The sequence below is a fragment of the Palaemon carinicauda genome, chromosome 2, assembly GCF_036898095.1.
Source record: "Palaemon carinicauda isolate YSFRI2023 chromosome 2, ASM3689809v2, whole genome shotgun sequence".
Taxonomy (NCBI): Eukaryota; Metazoa; Arthropoda; class Malacostraca; order Decapoda; family Palaemonidae; genus Palaemon; species Palaemon carinicauda.
In genome coordinates, this window is record NC_090726.1 from 62,213,152 (window position 1) to 62,229,930 (window position 16,779).

Below are 16,779 nucleotides of genomic sequence, written 5' to 3' on the forward strand. Positions count from 1 at the left end.
AATTGAAAATGAAAATCCGGAAATGTACAATTTTTTCCTCCACTTTTCTGGCACGATCGACTGGTTGGTCGAGTTTCAACGACCGCTTCCAATGGGATGGGCTTCTTTTGGCCTGTTCTCCAAAATCTCAGAGGCCATTGTTATCGATGTCTTGTGGGTCCTGAGGTTCTCCCTTTCTCCAATTTGTTTCCTGTGTTTCCTCTTCTTTACGTGTGATTATTCTCCTCTCCTCTGTTATTGTTATTACTACTGTTATAAGAGAGTTCTTTTTTAGCACGGAAGAGGTTGGACAGATAAGTAGAAAGAGACCTCCTGGTGCTTAAGGAAGTTGCAAAGGAATTTATTTCTTCTCACAGGGGATTAAATCTGTCTTGCTCACCGACGCTACTTTATTAAAAAAAAACAGTGTTCTTTATTAGTTTAGCGGACTATGAATCTTTTGAGTAATTTTACCAACATCTAATATTTCTTTGCTATTTTTTCCTTTATGCTTTATTCCGTCACGGTCATTTCCTTCTTTGCCCTGTGTATAAATATCTTTATGGACATTGTGATCTTGGAAAATAATTCAATTTAGGATCCTAGATAGCTTTCTTCTTTCTTTTTCAGTAAGCCATATACCAGTAATACATCAGTAGGATATGACTAAAACTAGATCAATAAAGATAAATTGCTAGATAATTTGTGCCCTACAGAACTCTGATATATATATATATATATATATATATATATATATATATATATATATATATATATATATATATATATAAATATATATATATAACATATATATATATATTATATATATATATATATATATATATATATATATATATATATATATATATATATACTGATTAGTGATAACAACTTGTCGAAGGATTTGCTGTCAAATATCATGATCTGTCGAAGAAGCATTTGTCTAATAACATCGAACCATCACTGCAGAAGACCGACCTCTGAGTGTTACATAAGGTGATATGTGGCTTTTTTCGGCTTACCTGGTGTCCCGTGGAAGCGTGAGTGACAACAAGCAGAGAATCTCTGCTTAGACTCGGCACCGACCCTTGCGTGCGCCCTGAGGTGACACTCGACACTTCGCTCTTCACGCCTGAAAGAAAAAAACCTCAGTTAGTGACACGCCAACACTTATCGTCACTCGTTTACACTTGGCTAGAGACAGGAAATGTTCAATATTTATTTTTGGGGTGCTAGATGTTTTAGGTACATTCTTCTTTAAAATTCTTAACATTCATACAACGGTGAAATGGTATATCGATATTTTCATTCAAGATTTTTATATTCAATATAATTTGCTTGATGTCTCAAAGTCTTTATCTAACACTATCGAATTAACTGAATTTTACTAAATGGTTCCTACATATTATTCACTCGAGCTTTTATAAATGCCAGTTGAATTTTGAGGTTTTACTTACGACCTTTCAACTTTAAATTCCTTTTAGCTTAAGACATGTAACCCTAGGATAGTATGTCTATGTTCACTAAAGGGATAAGTTCCTTTTCGATCAGTTAATTTTGATCGCACTAAGACAACATGTGTGCTGAAACCCAAGAGAAGTTGTGGTATGGCATCTGGATATTACGTAAAATCTCCAAATGTATACTTCTAGGTATCGTGATAAAAATTACTTTTAAAACACTTCTCTCTAACTTATTAGGATTGCATCATTTATTCTTCATCATATTTCGAGTGAGAAAGTATATACTCTACAATAATCCACATCTCTATACTCTTTTTTTTTCAGCCTAAAGAACGCCAATCTAAAATTAACAAATATAAAAAGTAAAGAAAGAAATAGGCTGTTTATGTCCGAAGTAAATGACACGAAGAAAGGAAATGGGATGCAGGGATTTAGGGTCTAGGCGGTTCGTTTTGGCCTTCTCTGGGGGCTGCGGGCTTAAACTAGAGCTCGATAAAGACTACGTTACGAGCAACGGAAGAAAACGAGCATGTTGGCGCTGGAATTTACATCGCCAGCCAAAGTAGTGTTGTACTTCTTGGCAATGTATAGAAAGAAAAACGAATTAGGGTTGGTTGGTGGATAACAACTATATTTGTGTGGATGAATAGACTTGAACTTGGATATATATGGTGGTAGTGTGTGGGCTTCTAGAAAATTCTTATACAAGCTTGTCTTAATTCTAGATATGTTATGCTAGAATGTTTGCTTCTCAAACTGTTTGTGAACGTCAAAGGAACTGTAAATAAATATCAACAACTTAGTTCGTGACTGTGTTTGAATAAACGAATGTGAGTTTGCAATTATGTAGGCAAATTATTCTCTAATTAATGATCCCTGCAGGGACGACGGTCGAAAGATATGGATTCCTTACCCCATGCAACATTATTAAAAACACATCAAGGAGATTTACGCGATAGAGTAAATTTAGGAAACAAATGTATAACCGAGTATATTGGTGTGTTTGCTGCTATGTAAAATTTAGTTGCATAAACAATTATGTGTGTGGGTTTGTGACAAGTAAGAAACTACGAAATAAAACCTTTTAAAGTAATTTTAGATTTTTATAACGAACTGTGATATAAACTACATCTTTTTAGTGGAACCCGTGGAGGGCTTAAAACATGGTTTGATTTTTCAACACGTATACATTTCGTATTCCATAAGTTGACAGATCAGGTTCGCGAAATGAGAATGCAGTCATTTCGTGATGTAGGCAACATTTGTGATAGAGGCGTGGTAAAGTGTTTGACATTCAACGCCACAAATTCGTCTGTGGCAGATTCTTTCTTTCTGTCGCCAACCTTTAGAATTATCTTCTCCCTTCTGTTTTCATGATTCGTATGGCACTCCTTCGTCCAAGTCAGAAATTGTTCTCGCTTCTTTCACTGTTCCGTCCCATCATTATTAATCTCCTTTTAATTTTCTTATTTTCTTCAGGCCTCTGCTAGTCTGTCAGCCTATTCACTTAAAAAGGAAAGTAAGCTAGAAGTGTCAATATTTCATGAAAGTCTACTTATAAAATGCAATGGTTCAGTTTATCTAAATAAGCGCAAGACCAACTTGAAACAGTTTAAAAAAAAAATTCGGGAACGTCGAATTGTATAATGGATCAACCCCTGTTGTATGTTGTGAAGAAACATAAATCTCTACAAATCTTTTATGTGAAGCACAAAAGACTCAGTTTGAGCTTGTCTATAAAAATATTATTACTCCTCCCCCTTTCGGGAAAATGGTTTGTCTGCCTACATTGTTTTTGAGGGAGTAGAGGAGAGAACAGGGAGAAGGAAACAATTGCATTGGTTGAGTCTTTATGTTGCGAAGGCGTGCATATCTGGATTCTTTTCAGTTTATGAGTTCGTGATTGAGCTTTTATCACTGTCACGAATCCTGTGCTTTCGAATGTTATCATGATAATTGTATATATTGATTTTATTACCTCCCCCAACGAAGTTTGAAGGAGGTATGTTTTACCCCATGTTTGTGTGTGTGGTTGTTTGTGAACAGCATCCTGGCCACAATTTTAATCGTAGAGTAATAAAACTTGCAGGGATTAAGTGTTATGTAAAAAGCAGGTAATGATTACATTTTGGAAGGTCAAGGTCAAAGGTCAATGTCACGGTAGAGCAAAACTTCTAGAAATAAGCTGCCGCGGCAGAGGTATGCGCTCTACTGAATGCCCCTCTAGTTAATGCTGCCTTTCTTGAGAATGCATATTTTTTTTTCAATTCCATTTTTAGAATTCTAAACAAAAACTAAAGCAAACCTTTTCCATTCCCAAGAAGAAGCTGGCAATTGCTGAAACAATAAAAGAAGAAAGGAAAAAACTAAAGGAAGAAAGAAAGTGGTGAGATTCCCGGTTATATCCAACAGATATCCAGAGAACAAGAAGAATGTTGGCAGCGAGTTTCGTTATAACCAGACCTACATAATCCGGCTTCCCCCTTCCGGAGAAATTATGCCTCAGTAGAAACAAATTTCCGTTATTGGCTCACTCAACCACTGATAGCAGCATCGAACCTCTTTTCCTTCCTATCTCTTCTTCTCCTTCTTCGTCTTCTTTCTTCTTCTTCCTCTGGGAAAAATTAGATTTAAAACCCAAACCCTCACCTTAATGAAGTTGAAGCTACAAAAGGAAATCAATTGAAATTGAGTTTTTTCCATTTTTTTTTCTTTTTTTAAAGTTTGGTTCGTTTTTCTTCGAAAATAAATCCCGCCAAAGTTAGAATTATGGGAATTCATCTAATACTTATGCACCTAATATTTCATTACTATAAAAACATAAAAAGGAAAAAAAATTATCAGTGCCCAATGGTTCCTGTGGGGATACGAATAATTTTGAAATCGAGTCTCTTCTAATACGACCCGGTGGGGGAATCCTCATCTCCCTATCTTTTAATGGATTTGAATAAAGATGGAAGTTATAAAATAAGAAGGGGGATTTGGTTTAGATCTGTTAAGATGTTTAGTTTCTTTGTGTTCCTTTGGACTGAAAATAATTGATGTGAGGCGTTGTCATAAATTTGGGACTTTAAAAGGAAATACAGTCAGTGTCATTAGGTATACTGTATATGTATGTATAATACTCTTTCTTTAAACAAACCACGCATATATAGGCTATATATATATATATATATATATATATATATATATATATATATATATATATATATATAATGTGTGTGTGTACATAAATACACACACACACACATATATATATATATGCATACAGTATATGAGTATATACATATATATATATATGTATATATATATATATGTATATATGTATATAAACTCATATACTGAATGCATATATATACATAATTATATATATATGTATATATACATATATATATATATATATATATATATATATATATATATATATATATATATATATTATACTGTATCTTTATAGTATGAATAAAATCGTGAAATTCTTATACATCAGAATACATAATGGTGACCAGCCAGCATAGAAACACACAAAAACTATATTACGTTTCAAAAAACAATCCATCAAATAGTGCTAGAGTTAAATTACAGAAAAGCCTAACTTCTGTCATTACGCATTTTCAAATATAAATTTTATTTTAGATGTTTTTGTTGACAGCAGTTAATATTGCAGAGGACAATAAATAGAGCCGTTTTGCACACTGGAAAATAAAGTTTAGATTATATTTTGTCTAAATTAGATTAAAAATATCCTTATAGTAATTCCTAATATCGAGCATCAATCCTTCATTGTCCTCCCACGCTCATGAAGAAAATGAACCTTAATCTTTTCATTATGATCTAGAAATAAAACATTGTAGTCGTAGGTTCTGAGTTTGGATACAGTTCCACAGAAATTTCTATTCTGAGGATCCGAATAAGTCGAAATCTTTTAACACATTTTTTCGAAAGACAAAGTTTTCTACCGCACTACGTAAAAGGTCTCCGTGGAAAGCCTCGTGGATTGTCAATACCTCATAGAATATGAATAGCCTAGGCCTAGCTTCTTTATAGTTAAAAGTCTCTCTCTCTCTCTCTCTCTCTCTCTCTCTCTCTCTCTCTCTCTCTCTCTCTCTCTCTCTCTCTCTCGGTAAATATCAACTGGGTAGGTGCTCCATCAAATTGGCTTGAAGCTGTCCCTTTCCATCACTCGGCCATATCGTATTCATTAGTCTCTATCAGAAGCTGTTTGTCGAAGCCGATACTCATGTTCAGTACTCAGGCCGCGTTGTCTTGATCAGGAGAAATCAATATTTCATCTTATGATTGAACAATAATAAAGATGTTGCGTTACTTTGACAAGGAAAATTAATCCATTGCGTAGAAGTTTATTTGGCGTTTTAGTGACCAAGAAAAGTTATTTTGGCGTTTTAGTGACCAAGAAAAGTTTTACTTTTGAAGTTTCTATAAAAATTAATAAGTGATAAACCTTTCTTTGCGCGAATTTTCTTGTATATGTAAGCAGTAAGTGTATATATATATATATATATATATATATATATATATATATATATATATGTGTGTGTGTGTGTGTGTGTGTGTGTGCGTGTGTGAGAGAGAGAGTGTGTGTGTGTGTGTGTGAGTGTGTGTGTGTGTGTATCGCTAGAATAGAGTGACTCAAGCAAGAGACTGCACAACTATCAGCAGCACGTCAAACATATCTGTTCACTTGAAGTATTTACCTCTATCTTGCATGCATTCTCGCTCTTCTTGAATATTAAGGCTCTTCCTTTCCAATAGCTCTTTCCCTTTATCAATCTAGCACTGTTTGGGGTCATTTGACCAGACTATCGTCCTAACAAAACAAAACTATCTCACAATACTTCGTTCCATCCTTCTACATACTCTAACTTTTATATCCGGCCGTATTTCTCTTCGTTTCAATCTTTTCGTACATCTCATACACTACACAAATGGTTCATCTCATCTTTTTCCTTCATTCACCTTCAACATCACCCCACACTTCCATAAAGGGGACTCTGCTCAATAACCCTTCCACGCATTCCCTCTCTGGCTCCCTAACACATTCAAAATCTCCTCTCAATGTTTTGCTCAGTCCGTTTGGCCTTCCTTGCCATAATGTGTTTTGTTACTACCTTGTCTTTTCACACTACTTTAATTCCTTGCATAATCTTATAAATAGTTATATAAGTCAACTATTGCTATTTTTAAGTGTTCTGTCAACCTATATTCAATTTACTCTCATAACTATTTTTTATCTCATTTTATGTTGACCATCGTCTTCCTAAATCTTCCTCCAATATCTAGTTTATCACTACTATTGTCAATAATCACAAACGTTGACCTTTACCTATTATTTTGACACTTATTGTGGGAGCCCATTCACCCGTCCCTAATACGGGTACACCCCCATTTATATATATATATATATATATATATATATATATATATATATATATATATATATATATATATGTGTGTGTGTGTGTGTGTGTGTGTGTGTGTAATATGTATGTATGTTTGTATATGTGAGTCTGTGTGTGTGGGCTGCATAGATATAAAGTGTAAAGTACCTTTAGCTTATGCTATAAATTACATGTAGATTACTGTTAGCTGTGGGATAATTTGAACCTATAAGCATACTGTAGATGTTACTAAGGGGATTTCGTGACTTATCAGATTTTTCCTTCTACAGAAATCCAGACGTTCGAATCAAATGGGGAAAGATGTGGTATAGAATCAAACCACTTCACCCACCAGTAAGTAATGCAGATTTATTCTAAAGGACTTTACTCTTTATGCCTTGTTTTTATGTTCTCGTAACTTATATATTATAGAGATTTGATACTTATATTGTCTTCCTTGTTCATTTAGAATATTTATTTCCAGTACATTTACTTTAACTTCTTTTCTTTTTCATTTATGTTCCATTTTCTATAGATTAAGCTTGAATAATACTTAGTGTCACGATGTATTCTGGTAATTCCATTCAATTAGATGTTTTTCATAATAACCAGGTTCCCAGTGTATTTGTAAAAATAATTGATATTTCTGAGCTTCCAAAACTAAATTTGCGAAATAAACCAGGATAAAATTTATCCGTGTTAATTTAAACTCGAGTAAAATACTTTTGTGGTAAACATGAACTGAAAGTTAAATAATATATTTCGTAAAATGCTTTGTGTACCTTATCTATATTCCTGCCAGGTCAAGGTGATTACTGAAGTCAGTGATTAAAACAGCCTTATTGGCATTCATGTTATAGAGTAAAACTAGCTTTATTTGCACTCCTTTGAAACAATTACACAATATTCTCTAACTCAAATTATTAAATATAACTCGTTACAGAGCAAAATTTTCATCAATTTTCGCTCTTCATAAAAAGTGTCCTGGGGTATTTATAGCTTTGCAAATATGAAATATAAACCATCTGACTCTTGAGAATGTTTTCTGAATCACTATGTTTAACGTAGAATTTTTTTTTCTTTTACTATTTTTGAGATTTTTCAAGATCATTATGCTCTTTAGCAGCTGTGCATACGATTACACACACACCTACACAGACATATTTATATATATATATATATATATATATATATATATATATATATATATATATATATGGTTGTATGTGCGTGCATATATATATATATATATATATATATATATATATATATATATATATATATATATATATATATAAATATATATACAGTGTGTGTATATATGTATATATATATATATATATATATATATATATATAATGTGTGTCCGTATATATATATATATATATATATATATATATATAATGTGGACGTGCGTGGTTGCGTATTAATCTTGGTTATAAAAATTTGGAGAATCAGCTTGGGCAGAACTTGATACGGTGATTAAGTTTCTTACCCTAAAGTTGGTGTCAATATGCTGTTCTGCTTTTTACTTTGGTCAACCTCATTGGAGACCACATCTGTTAAAACACATGATTTAGTAAAGATTTTAAAATCAATTTCCTTGTGTAGTTCATAGACCTTATTCATATGAACGAAAGATTTTTTTGGGGAATGTTGTATAATCACTCAAACGGAGAATGTAACTCTACGGGGTTCACAATGAATATTTGACTACGCGGACAGGACTATTCTCAAGCAAATGTTTTGACGTCACCACTCTCCATCACAAGAAAGTTAATCACCATTATCGATTACTGATATATCTTACGTTTATATTCTGGTTACATGAGTTTTATCTATATTTATTTTTTTAGCCGAATTATATGTGTATAGTTGTTTAAGTATGTTTTATGGTGACAATACATACACCTACAGTATATGTGTATATATACATACATACGGTACATGTGTATGTATATATATATATATATATATATATATATATATATATGTGTGTGTGTGTGTGTGTGGGTGTGTGTGTGCGTGTGGGTGCGTGTGCGTGGTTGGGTGTGTGTGTGTTTGGGTATGTGTGTGTGGGTGGAGGTGGGTGGGTTTAATTTATATACACAAGCTTGCACACGCGTGAGTTGTTTTTGAGGGAACATTTTTAACTGTTCATTACTGCCCTTTAATGTGGATGTGCATGTGGCTTATTCTATTCCAAAATAACGTCTGTTCAGTTTAGTATATACTCTCTTCATTGAAATCAAAAGTCTGAATAAAAAAAGTACAAATATTTACCATATTGTTCATTCAATCTGCCTAATTCTCTTGCAGACATTAAATTATGGCTGTCACCAGAGCTGCTCTGGCCGAAATGAAGTTACACTTCAACATAAAGGTTGTTATACTATATGAAAATAAAGAACTACGATTTTTGTGAAAATCACAAAGAAAATTTACGGGGAAATGTCGACAATAAAAATCTAAAGGAACAAGATTTTGAAAAAAAAAAAAAAAAAAAAAGTAATAAATTACATATCCAAATAAGAATATTGTACTTTTTTATTTAAGAGAAAGACATAAAACAGAATTACTGTTGATTAAAAAAAAAAAATCCTAAAGCTATTGACCATGACCCTGACGGCAGTGGTCGCACGAAACCTTACGTGTATTCCCATATCCGTGGAAAGAAAAAAAGATATTACTCATAACATAAACACATAACAGAAATCTTCTGTGGTTTCAACTTCGTTATAACTATGATGAAAATAAATGTAAAAAATTAAAGTCGTCCAGGTCAAAGTATGAAACCGAGGCAAGTGTCTGGATATATATATATATATATATATATATATATATATATATATATATATATGTATGTATATATATATATATATATATATACATATATATATAGATAGATAGATAGATAGATAGATAATATATATGATATATATATATATATATATATATATATATATATATATCCAGTCATGCTCAGCGGCATTGACAGACGTATAAATAATCGATCTCTCCCCGTCCCTCAAATAGGGGGAGAGGGAGCAGTCATACCCTGGTGAGTGGGGTTGCATGTTGTACACTTCTATCTCGATATTTAGCCGTCCTTTTTGACGTGTCTCGGACACTATACTACTTCGTCCTGCCTCAATGTGTTGATATTTCTTCTATACTAAAGATGAAATATCAAGATATTTCTGTCAATGGTCCGAAAAAGACTTGGAACGGGAGGATTGAGTCTCTTGTCTTACAAGAGACCATTCTGCCATGAAATCAGATTATGTCAAATCAAATACAAGGAGAGACGACTTGCAACAAAGCCTGTTTCGAATAGGTTCGGTCTTCCCTCCCTAAAGGGGCATTTCCCTAGCCTGTGTGATGCAAGTGATTACGTCTTCAAGCGCTGAACTGCCTCTGCATGAAATAAATGAAGCAAAATGAGAAGTGAAACGTAACCTACTTTCATGCCATGGAGTTCTGCTCTCTCTCTTGATGAGGCATAACGTGAGTGGCCATGACGTCATTGCTGTTAAATGAGGAATAATGATACAAAAGATGAAACTAAAATCAGGGTACAGTAATTATCATTGTAGCCTAATTAAGTAGATTATTTTCCATGTCATGAGTGCATTTTCTCTATGTGTATAAACAATTAAATGTCATAATGCATTAACATTGCTATAGCTTAATATATTCCTGAATATTTATTGAAGCTATAATCATTTGCAATAGACAATTGAACAATGTGAAATTGCCGAATGCTCAAAAATATCAAATCATATACAAGAACCTGAATTACTAGCAACTTAACTATCTACTGTACGATAATATTTGCTGTACACTGTTAAAAAAAAAACGTAAATTTTAATGGGAAATTCTCAGTAAGATATACTGTTCTCAGCCACATTTCAGTAAAATACGGGTAGCCGTAATCTTTACCCTACTTTGCCATCATCTTTTACGGGGTGGTAACCGTAATATCACTCCTTTACGTTAATATATCCCTTTTTAAACCGGTAAAAATCCTGAATAAATGTTGCCAGGCATTTACCATTTTTTAATGCAAACTGTTAACAGTGTACTTATATCAGTTTGCCTGACTAATTTTCTTATTCGGGTATGTTTTTACTTATTTATGGGTCTAATGTGTAACTTAACCGCATCTGATGGTCTACAAGATGTAATGAAATAATGTTGAAAATATTATTAACGGGGCGCTAAAATGCTCAAACTGCTAGGTATGACCAATGTCACGTATCACATACAAACGTATTTTCACTCCTTTCACTTGAGAAAGCAATATTTGAGTAAAAGGTTTTAATAATATTTTTGTTTCGAATAAGCAGAGGACAATATTTTGATATACCATCACCAATAAAAATCAGCAAGAAGATATATATGTATATATATATATATATATATATATATATATATATATATATATATATATATATATATATGTATATATATGTATATATATATATATATATATATATATATATATGAATTTATCAAAATTTAATTCATCCACTTGAAATCAGTCTGCATAACTGTTAGTCTAGTAGTAAATTTTTTTGCGTTATTTACCATCGAAAAATAAAATGACAAATTTAGCTGCAGTTCTTTATTAAACATGAAGTTTTTCAAAAATGGTCGATACCAAGTCAGTCATAACGATAATAGGATTTTCACAAAAGCCATTGCCTCGGGAAACCTAACAGAATTCATATTCCAGGTACCTGTCCTGGGATTTGAAAACCATCCGAGCACACACAATCGCATACAGATACATGGACACATTATTTACATAGATAGATAGATATACGTTTTACATTTAAATCTATACATTCGTATATACATACATACTCATGCACGCGCGGGCGCACAAACACACACACACACACACACACACGCACACACACACACACACACACGCACACACACACACACACACATATATATATATATATATATATATATATATATATATATATATATATATATATTCATATATGAGAGAGAGAGAGAGAGAGAGAGAGAGAGAGAGAGAGAGAGAGAGAGAGAGAGAGAGAGAGAGAGAGAGAGAGAGAGAGATTTTGCATGTAAAAACTCTTATTACAAGGGGAGAACAAAGATACGCCTCCCTTGCAACACTCAAATACCAGTCGTTGTCATGGCCAAGGGGACATACGCAAATTACTTGAGCCCAAAAAGTTCAAAGGCTAAATTTCTATTTAAACGACGTAGCACGAACTCCCAGACTGGTCTATGTAATATGAACAATTATTCTCCAAGTACAGGACTACAGTAGTCTACTTTGAAAACGGTAACCTGAAATTATTTCAGACGATCAATATTAAGACCGAGATAATTTCCTATGATTTCCTCTTTTCATGTTGATTATTCAAATATTTTAAGCAACAAATCACTTTACAGAGAACTTATAATATGATACATGGAATATTAAATATGTTAAAGAAAAGATGGAATATGTATGGCACCTTGTCAAATATGTATGTGTTCAGGAAACAAAGGGCGCATGGACTAGGTAGAGAAAGCGTCCCAATCTGGAACAAAAATGCATCGAACATTTTGCTGGAAGTATTTTTGTGGTTTCCTGTGGTATCAGCTTACATATATATATATATATATATATATATATATATATATATATATATATATATATATATATATATATATATATATATAGGTAGATAGATAGACAGATAGAAAGGAAGAGAGATAGATAGATATAATCTAACTCCTCATACTAGTTTTCATATTTCTCTCTCTCTCTCTACCTCTCTCTCTCTTTGTGCTTAGCTTTAATTGACCTTCATAGTACTACTTCCACGGTAAGATGCTTAGTGTTATGGGCGTAAGCGTCTGCTTACTTACGGGGGAAGAGGTTATTGTGGGGGGGATCGATGCGTTCAATTCGGAAAAAGTATCAATTGATTCAACAGACGAGGGTCAACAAATTTACTCTGCTTTGTATTCTCTCTCTCTCTCTCTCTCTCTCTCTCTCTCTCTCTCTCTCTCTCTCTCTCTCTCTCTCTCTCTCTCTCTCTGTCGGGGTATACTCGAGGTGTGGCTTGTGTTGTGGTATCACTCGCCCCCCTCTCCTTCTTCTCTCCCCCCCCCCCCCTCTTCACCCCACCCGTCACCACCATTCAGAAGCCTCGAAATACTATAACTTTAAGGTATGCTTCGCAAATACGCCGTCTCTCGTTTGTTCGTTCGTGTGTTCCATCCTTTTTCCATTTCCTCCCAAATTTCCTTCCCTATTCACTTTGTTTCCCAGACGTGGATGCATTGTTCATTTCTCCCTCCCTTCTCCTCCTCCTCCATTAAGTCTCCCGCCGGATCTTGGAGGCTTTTTATTCAACTTTTTTCTTGTTGCTGCTATGGATTTTGGAGCTGGTTTTGCTGCTGGAGCTGTTGGCATTAGTCAAATGAGCTCCAAACGACTTCCACTATAAATAGAAGGTAATTCATGTTGCTAGGGGCTTGTAGTTGTGTTTACTCCGTTCTGCTCTCTTTCAGCTCTTTATTTCCCGTTTTCTGCCGTCCTTGCCAACGTCTCCACGAGCTTCAGTATACATCAGCATGTGCTCTCTCTCTCTCTCTCTCTCTCTCTCTCTCTCTCTCTCTCTCTCTCTCTCATACACGTACACACAATATCCAACTGCACAGTTCTAGCTCCCCTTTATCTCTTTCCCTCTTCCCTTGTATCTCTCTCTTATCCGATGGCATAATACCCCCCCCCTCTCTCTCTCTCTCTCTCTCTCTCTCTCTCTCTCTCTCTCTCTCTCTCTCTCTCTCTCTCTCTCTCATCCACCGACACGACTCTATTTTGTTCTGTGTCTGTCTCTATTTGATTGTGTGTCTATCCTTTCATCTCTTTAACATTGTGTAATGCACTTCACCTTATCTTTCTCTGTATAACAGCAACGCAGTCTCTCTCTCTCTCTCTCTCTCTCTCTCTCTCTCTCTCTCTCTCTCTCTCTCTTCATCCACCTGCGTCCCTCCCTCTCAAAAATTTCCCCCATCTCTCTCTCTCTCTCTCTCTCTCTCTCTCTCCCCACCTGCGTCCCTCCCTATCAAAAATTTTATCTCTCTCTCTCTCTCTCTCTCTCTCTCTCTCTCTCTCTCTCTCTCTCTCTCTCTCTCTCCTCACCGCTTCAGTTGCCAGGTCATCAAACTTCGTCGCGTAATCATTGCCAGAGGCCGCCAGACGTTGGTTTAATACTTAGCATTATAATGGCTGTACAACGTGATAGCCTTCACTTTGCAAAATCACCTTTCTGTGGGATACAAGACCGTTAAATTTACCCTTAAGCGTTAACACTTTACCACCCAATTGCACTAATTTCTTTGTCACCTTCCAACTCGAGGCATTATTGTATTGCAGAAGAGAGTCAGTTGGCTGTTAATGAAAATCCTAAAGGGAAGAAGAGGCCTTTTTATTAAATAAATGCATGGAATCTCATGGATCCCTTACGGGAAAATAAAATAGGCCTAATTAGTACAATTTCCTACTGAAATGTGGAGTGTTTTGAAAGTCTCGTGCGATTGCAGAACGTTTCAATGTCACCCAAAATGCGTTCATTTTCTGTGGTGATGTCTGCCATTGAATTTCGAAGCTTTAGTATATATATATATTAAAGTTGTTCAAATCATGGTATCTTGAATGACTTTAAAATTATGCACTGTTTATCAATGGATTTAATTAATATGATATGCAAAATGCAAAATGAAATCAAATGAGCATTTATCATTAAACTGTCCGTCTAGTTTCAAAATAATATTAATAATAAATTCTAGATTTTATTAAAATTATTATACTGGACAGTAGAAATTAGGGGGAAAGGGGGCTGAAATAATTTAATAGAGGTCGCCATTGCATGCTGAAACCAGGTCTGTAGGGAAAGAGGAAGGGTGACTTACTCCACGAAAGCAAAAATATGAATTAAAGAGAGAATAAAGCAGGTTCGTGAAGCTTCTCTCCTCTTCAGCCCATGTGTTATTCATCTCCCTTAAGCGGTGGATTACCACAGGTGGCAGCAGGTAAGAATTATTTGTTTTTCCGACCAGTCGCGTCACGGGAAAAACGAAAACAAAGGGGGGAAAAACGACGTTGGAAGGGTTCGACTCCAGAGTCACAACCCAAGCAAACTTGGGGAGTTGGCTCTAGCTGCGGTTTCTGTTATGGGCGTGGTCCGGAGATTATATTATGGGATATTTCCTTTCATTAACCCCCTGAATGGAATGGTAATGGTCTGCTTATTTTAGGGAAGGGAAATGTTCTGGTGATTCTTCAACCATTTCTCATCTAACTGAATAAGCAGCATTGTTGATATTACTAAGAACAGTTATGTGTCAAACTGGCAGTTCACTTTGTCAGTATAGTTCGAAATGGAAGATTTAGAAAATTCTTTTCGATGTTTATGTGACCGTTCATCAACTTGGAAGAAGGAAAATAGAATAAGATAGCTATCTAAAGTAATTACGATATTTTGGAAAGGGTTTTTTTTTTTTATTAATACTCTTAAGGAAAAAGTTGATAGCAAACATATTTGTCGATAATGAATACGAAAATGTGCACCCGGCAAATCTCACGAAAGTCTTGGAGAAAGTTCTTTGGTTTGGTTTCGTTCCCCTGTCGTTTTTTTTTTTTTTTCAATTTTCCTATTCTACAATTCCTTTGTACCTTATTGTTTGTACTTTTGCTTTTATACTTTTTTATATCGTATTTATATTTGCATTGTTTTTTTTTATCAACTCTTCTTACGCTTCCTCAATTTCGTTTTGTTCCAATATCTTTCTTCATTTTCTATTTTCTTGGGTTTCTTACTACCTATTTTTTACTCCTTTATTTTGTCCCTCCCCTTCCTGATTTTTCCATTGCTATTTCTTTCTCTTCATATTCACTCCATAAGATTTTTTTATTTGCCTTAAATCTCCCGTTACCTCAATAATCGTACTTAACATTATTTTGTTACTTTTGCTTTCCCCTCTTTATCCGTTTTCTTTTATTCATTTTCGTATCAGCAATAATTCTTCCGAGTATTGTTGCATTCTTTTTCAATCTCCCTTTGATTTTTCAATATTGCTGTGTACCTTTTTATCAGTCTCTCCTTCTTCTTTAGAGTTTATTTTGGCTGTTATCTTTTTTTCCTTTCAGTTTCTGAGCTTCCCATGGTTTCTTTGTTCGGTATCCCTTTCCCCTTCTTTCTCCATATACTTCTTTAGTTTCCATTTATTCTCTTTGCTTGTTCCTTTCATTAGCTGGTGTCCTTTTCTCTAATTTTGTTTCATCATGATACTTTCTCTTTACACTTTGTCAATTTGTATCCCTCATTTTTCTCTGTACCTTCATTTAATCATTTGAACTTACATTTGATTATGTTCTTTTTCTTTCTGTTTTTATTATCTTTCTATAATTTATTTCCGTAACTTCACTTTTTCATCGACATCTGTTCATTTTCTTCACTCTCCAATTCCACAGTTTTCCTTCATTCGTCATCCTCTCTTCCTTCTCGCCTTTTCTTTAGTTTATTACTTCACTTCACCAGTCTTCCTTCCTCCTACATCCATTTCCCCTCCATCAGTTTCTATTCTTTTTCTGCGACCCCGGTTAAATTCGATGTTTCCTTCAGCCCTTCAATTCTTCTCATGTCTTTTGTTAAAGCATAAACTCAGCATCCTGGGACTGGAAAGTCTCGAATGTGGGGCTAAATTCCATTACATGATATAGGAAATGGCAACAAGAGATAAAATGTCATACGTAAAAGCACCTCACCAGTCCACTTTAGTGAGATATATCATGGATCTCTTTTTATTTATTTAAGGTTTTCAGGCAGTCATAGAAAATTCAATTTAAAATTCAGACGTGTTATTTCAGAGTTCAAAATACTTAATGAATCATATGC

The 16,779-nt window shown here is 34.3% G+C and overlaps 1 protein-coding gene across 2 annotated transcripts in view; it reads right to left on the bottom strand.

Moving 5' to 3' along the window:
- The window catches only part of LOC137618051 (uncharacterized), a 142,659-nt gene that overhangs the window by 21,511 nt on the left and 104,369 nt on the right, over positions 1–16,779 (bottom strand). For both annotated transcript variants that reach the window (XM_068348006.1, XM_068347997.1), the window contains exon 4: positions 1,002–1,111. In XM_068348006.1, coding sequence (XP_068204107.1) covers positions 1,002–1,111 — 110 coding nt within the window. The remainder of the gene's footprint in view (positions 1–1,001; positions 1,112–16,779) is intronic.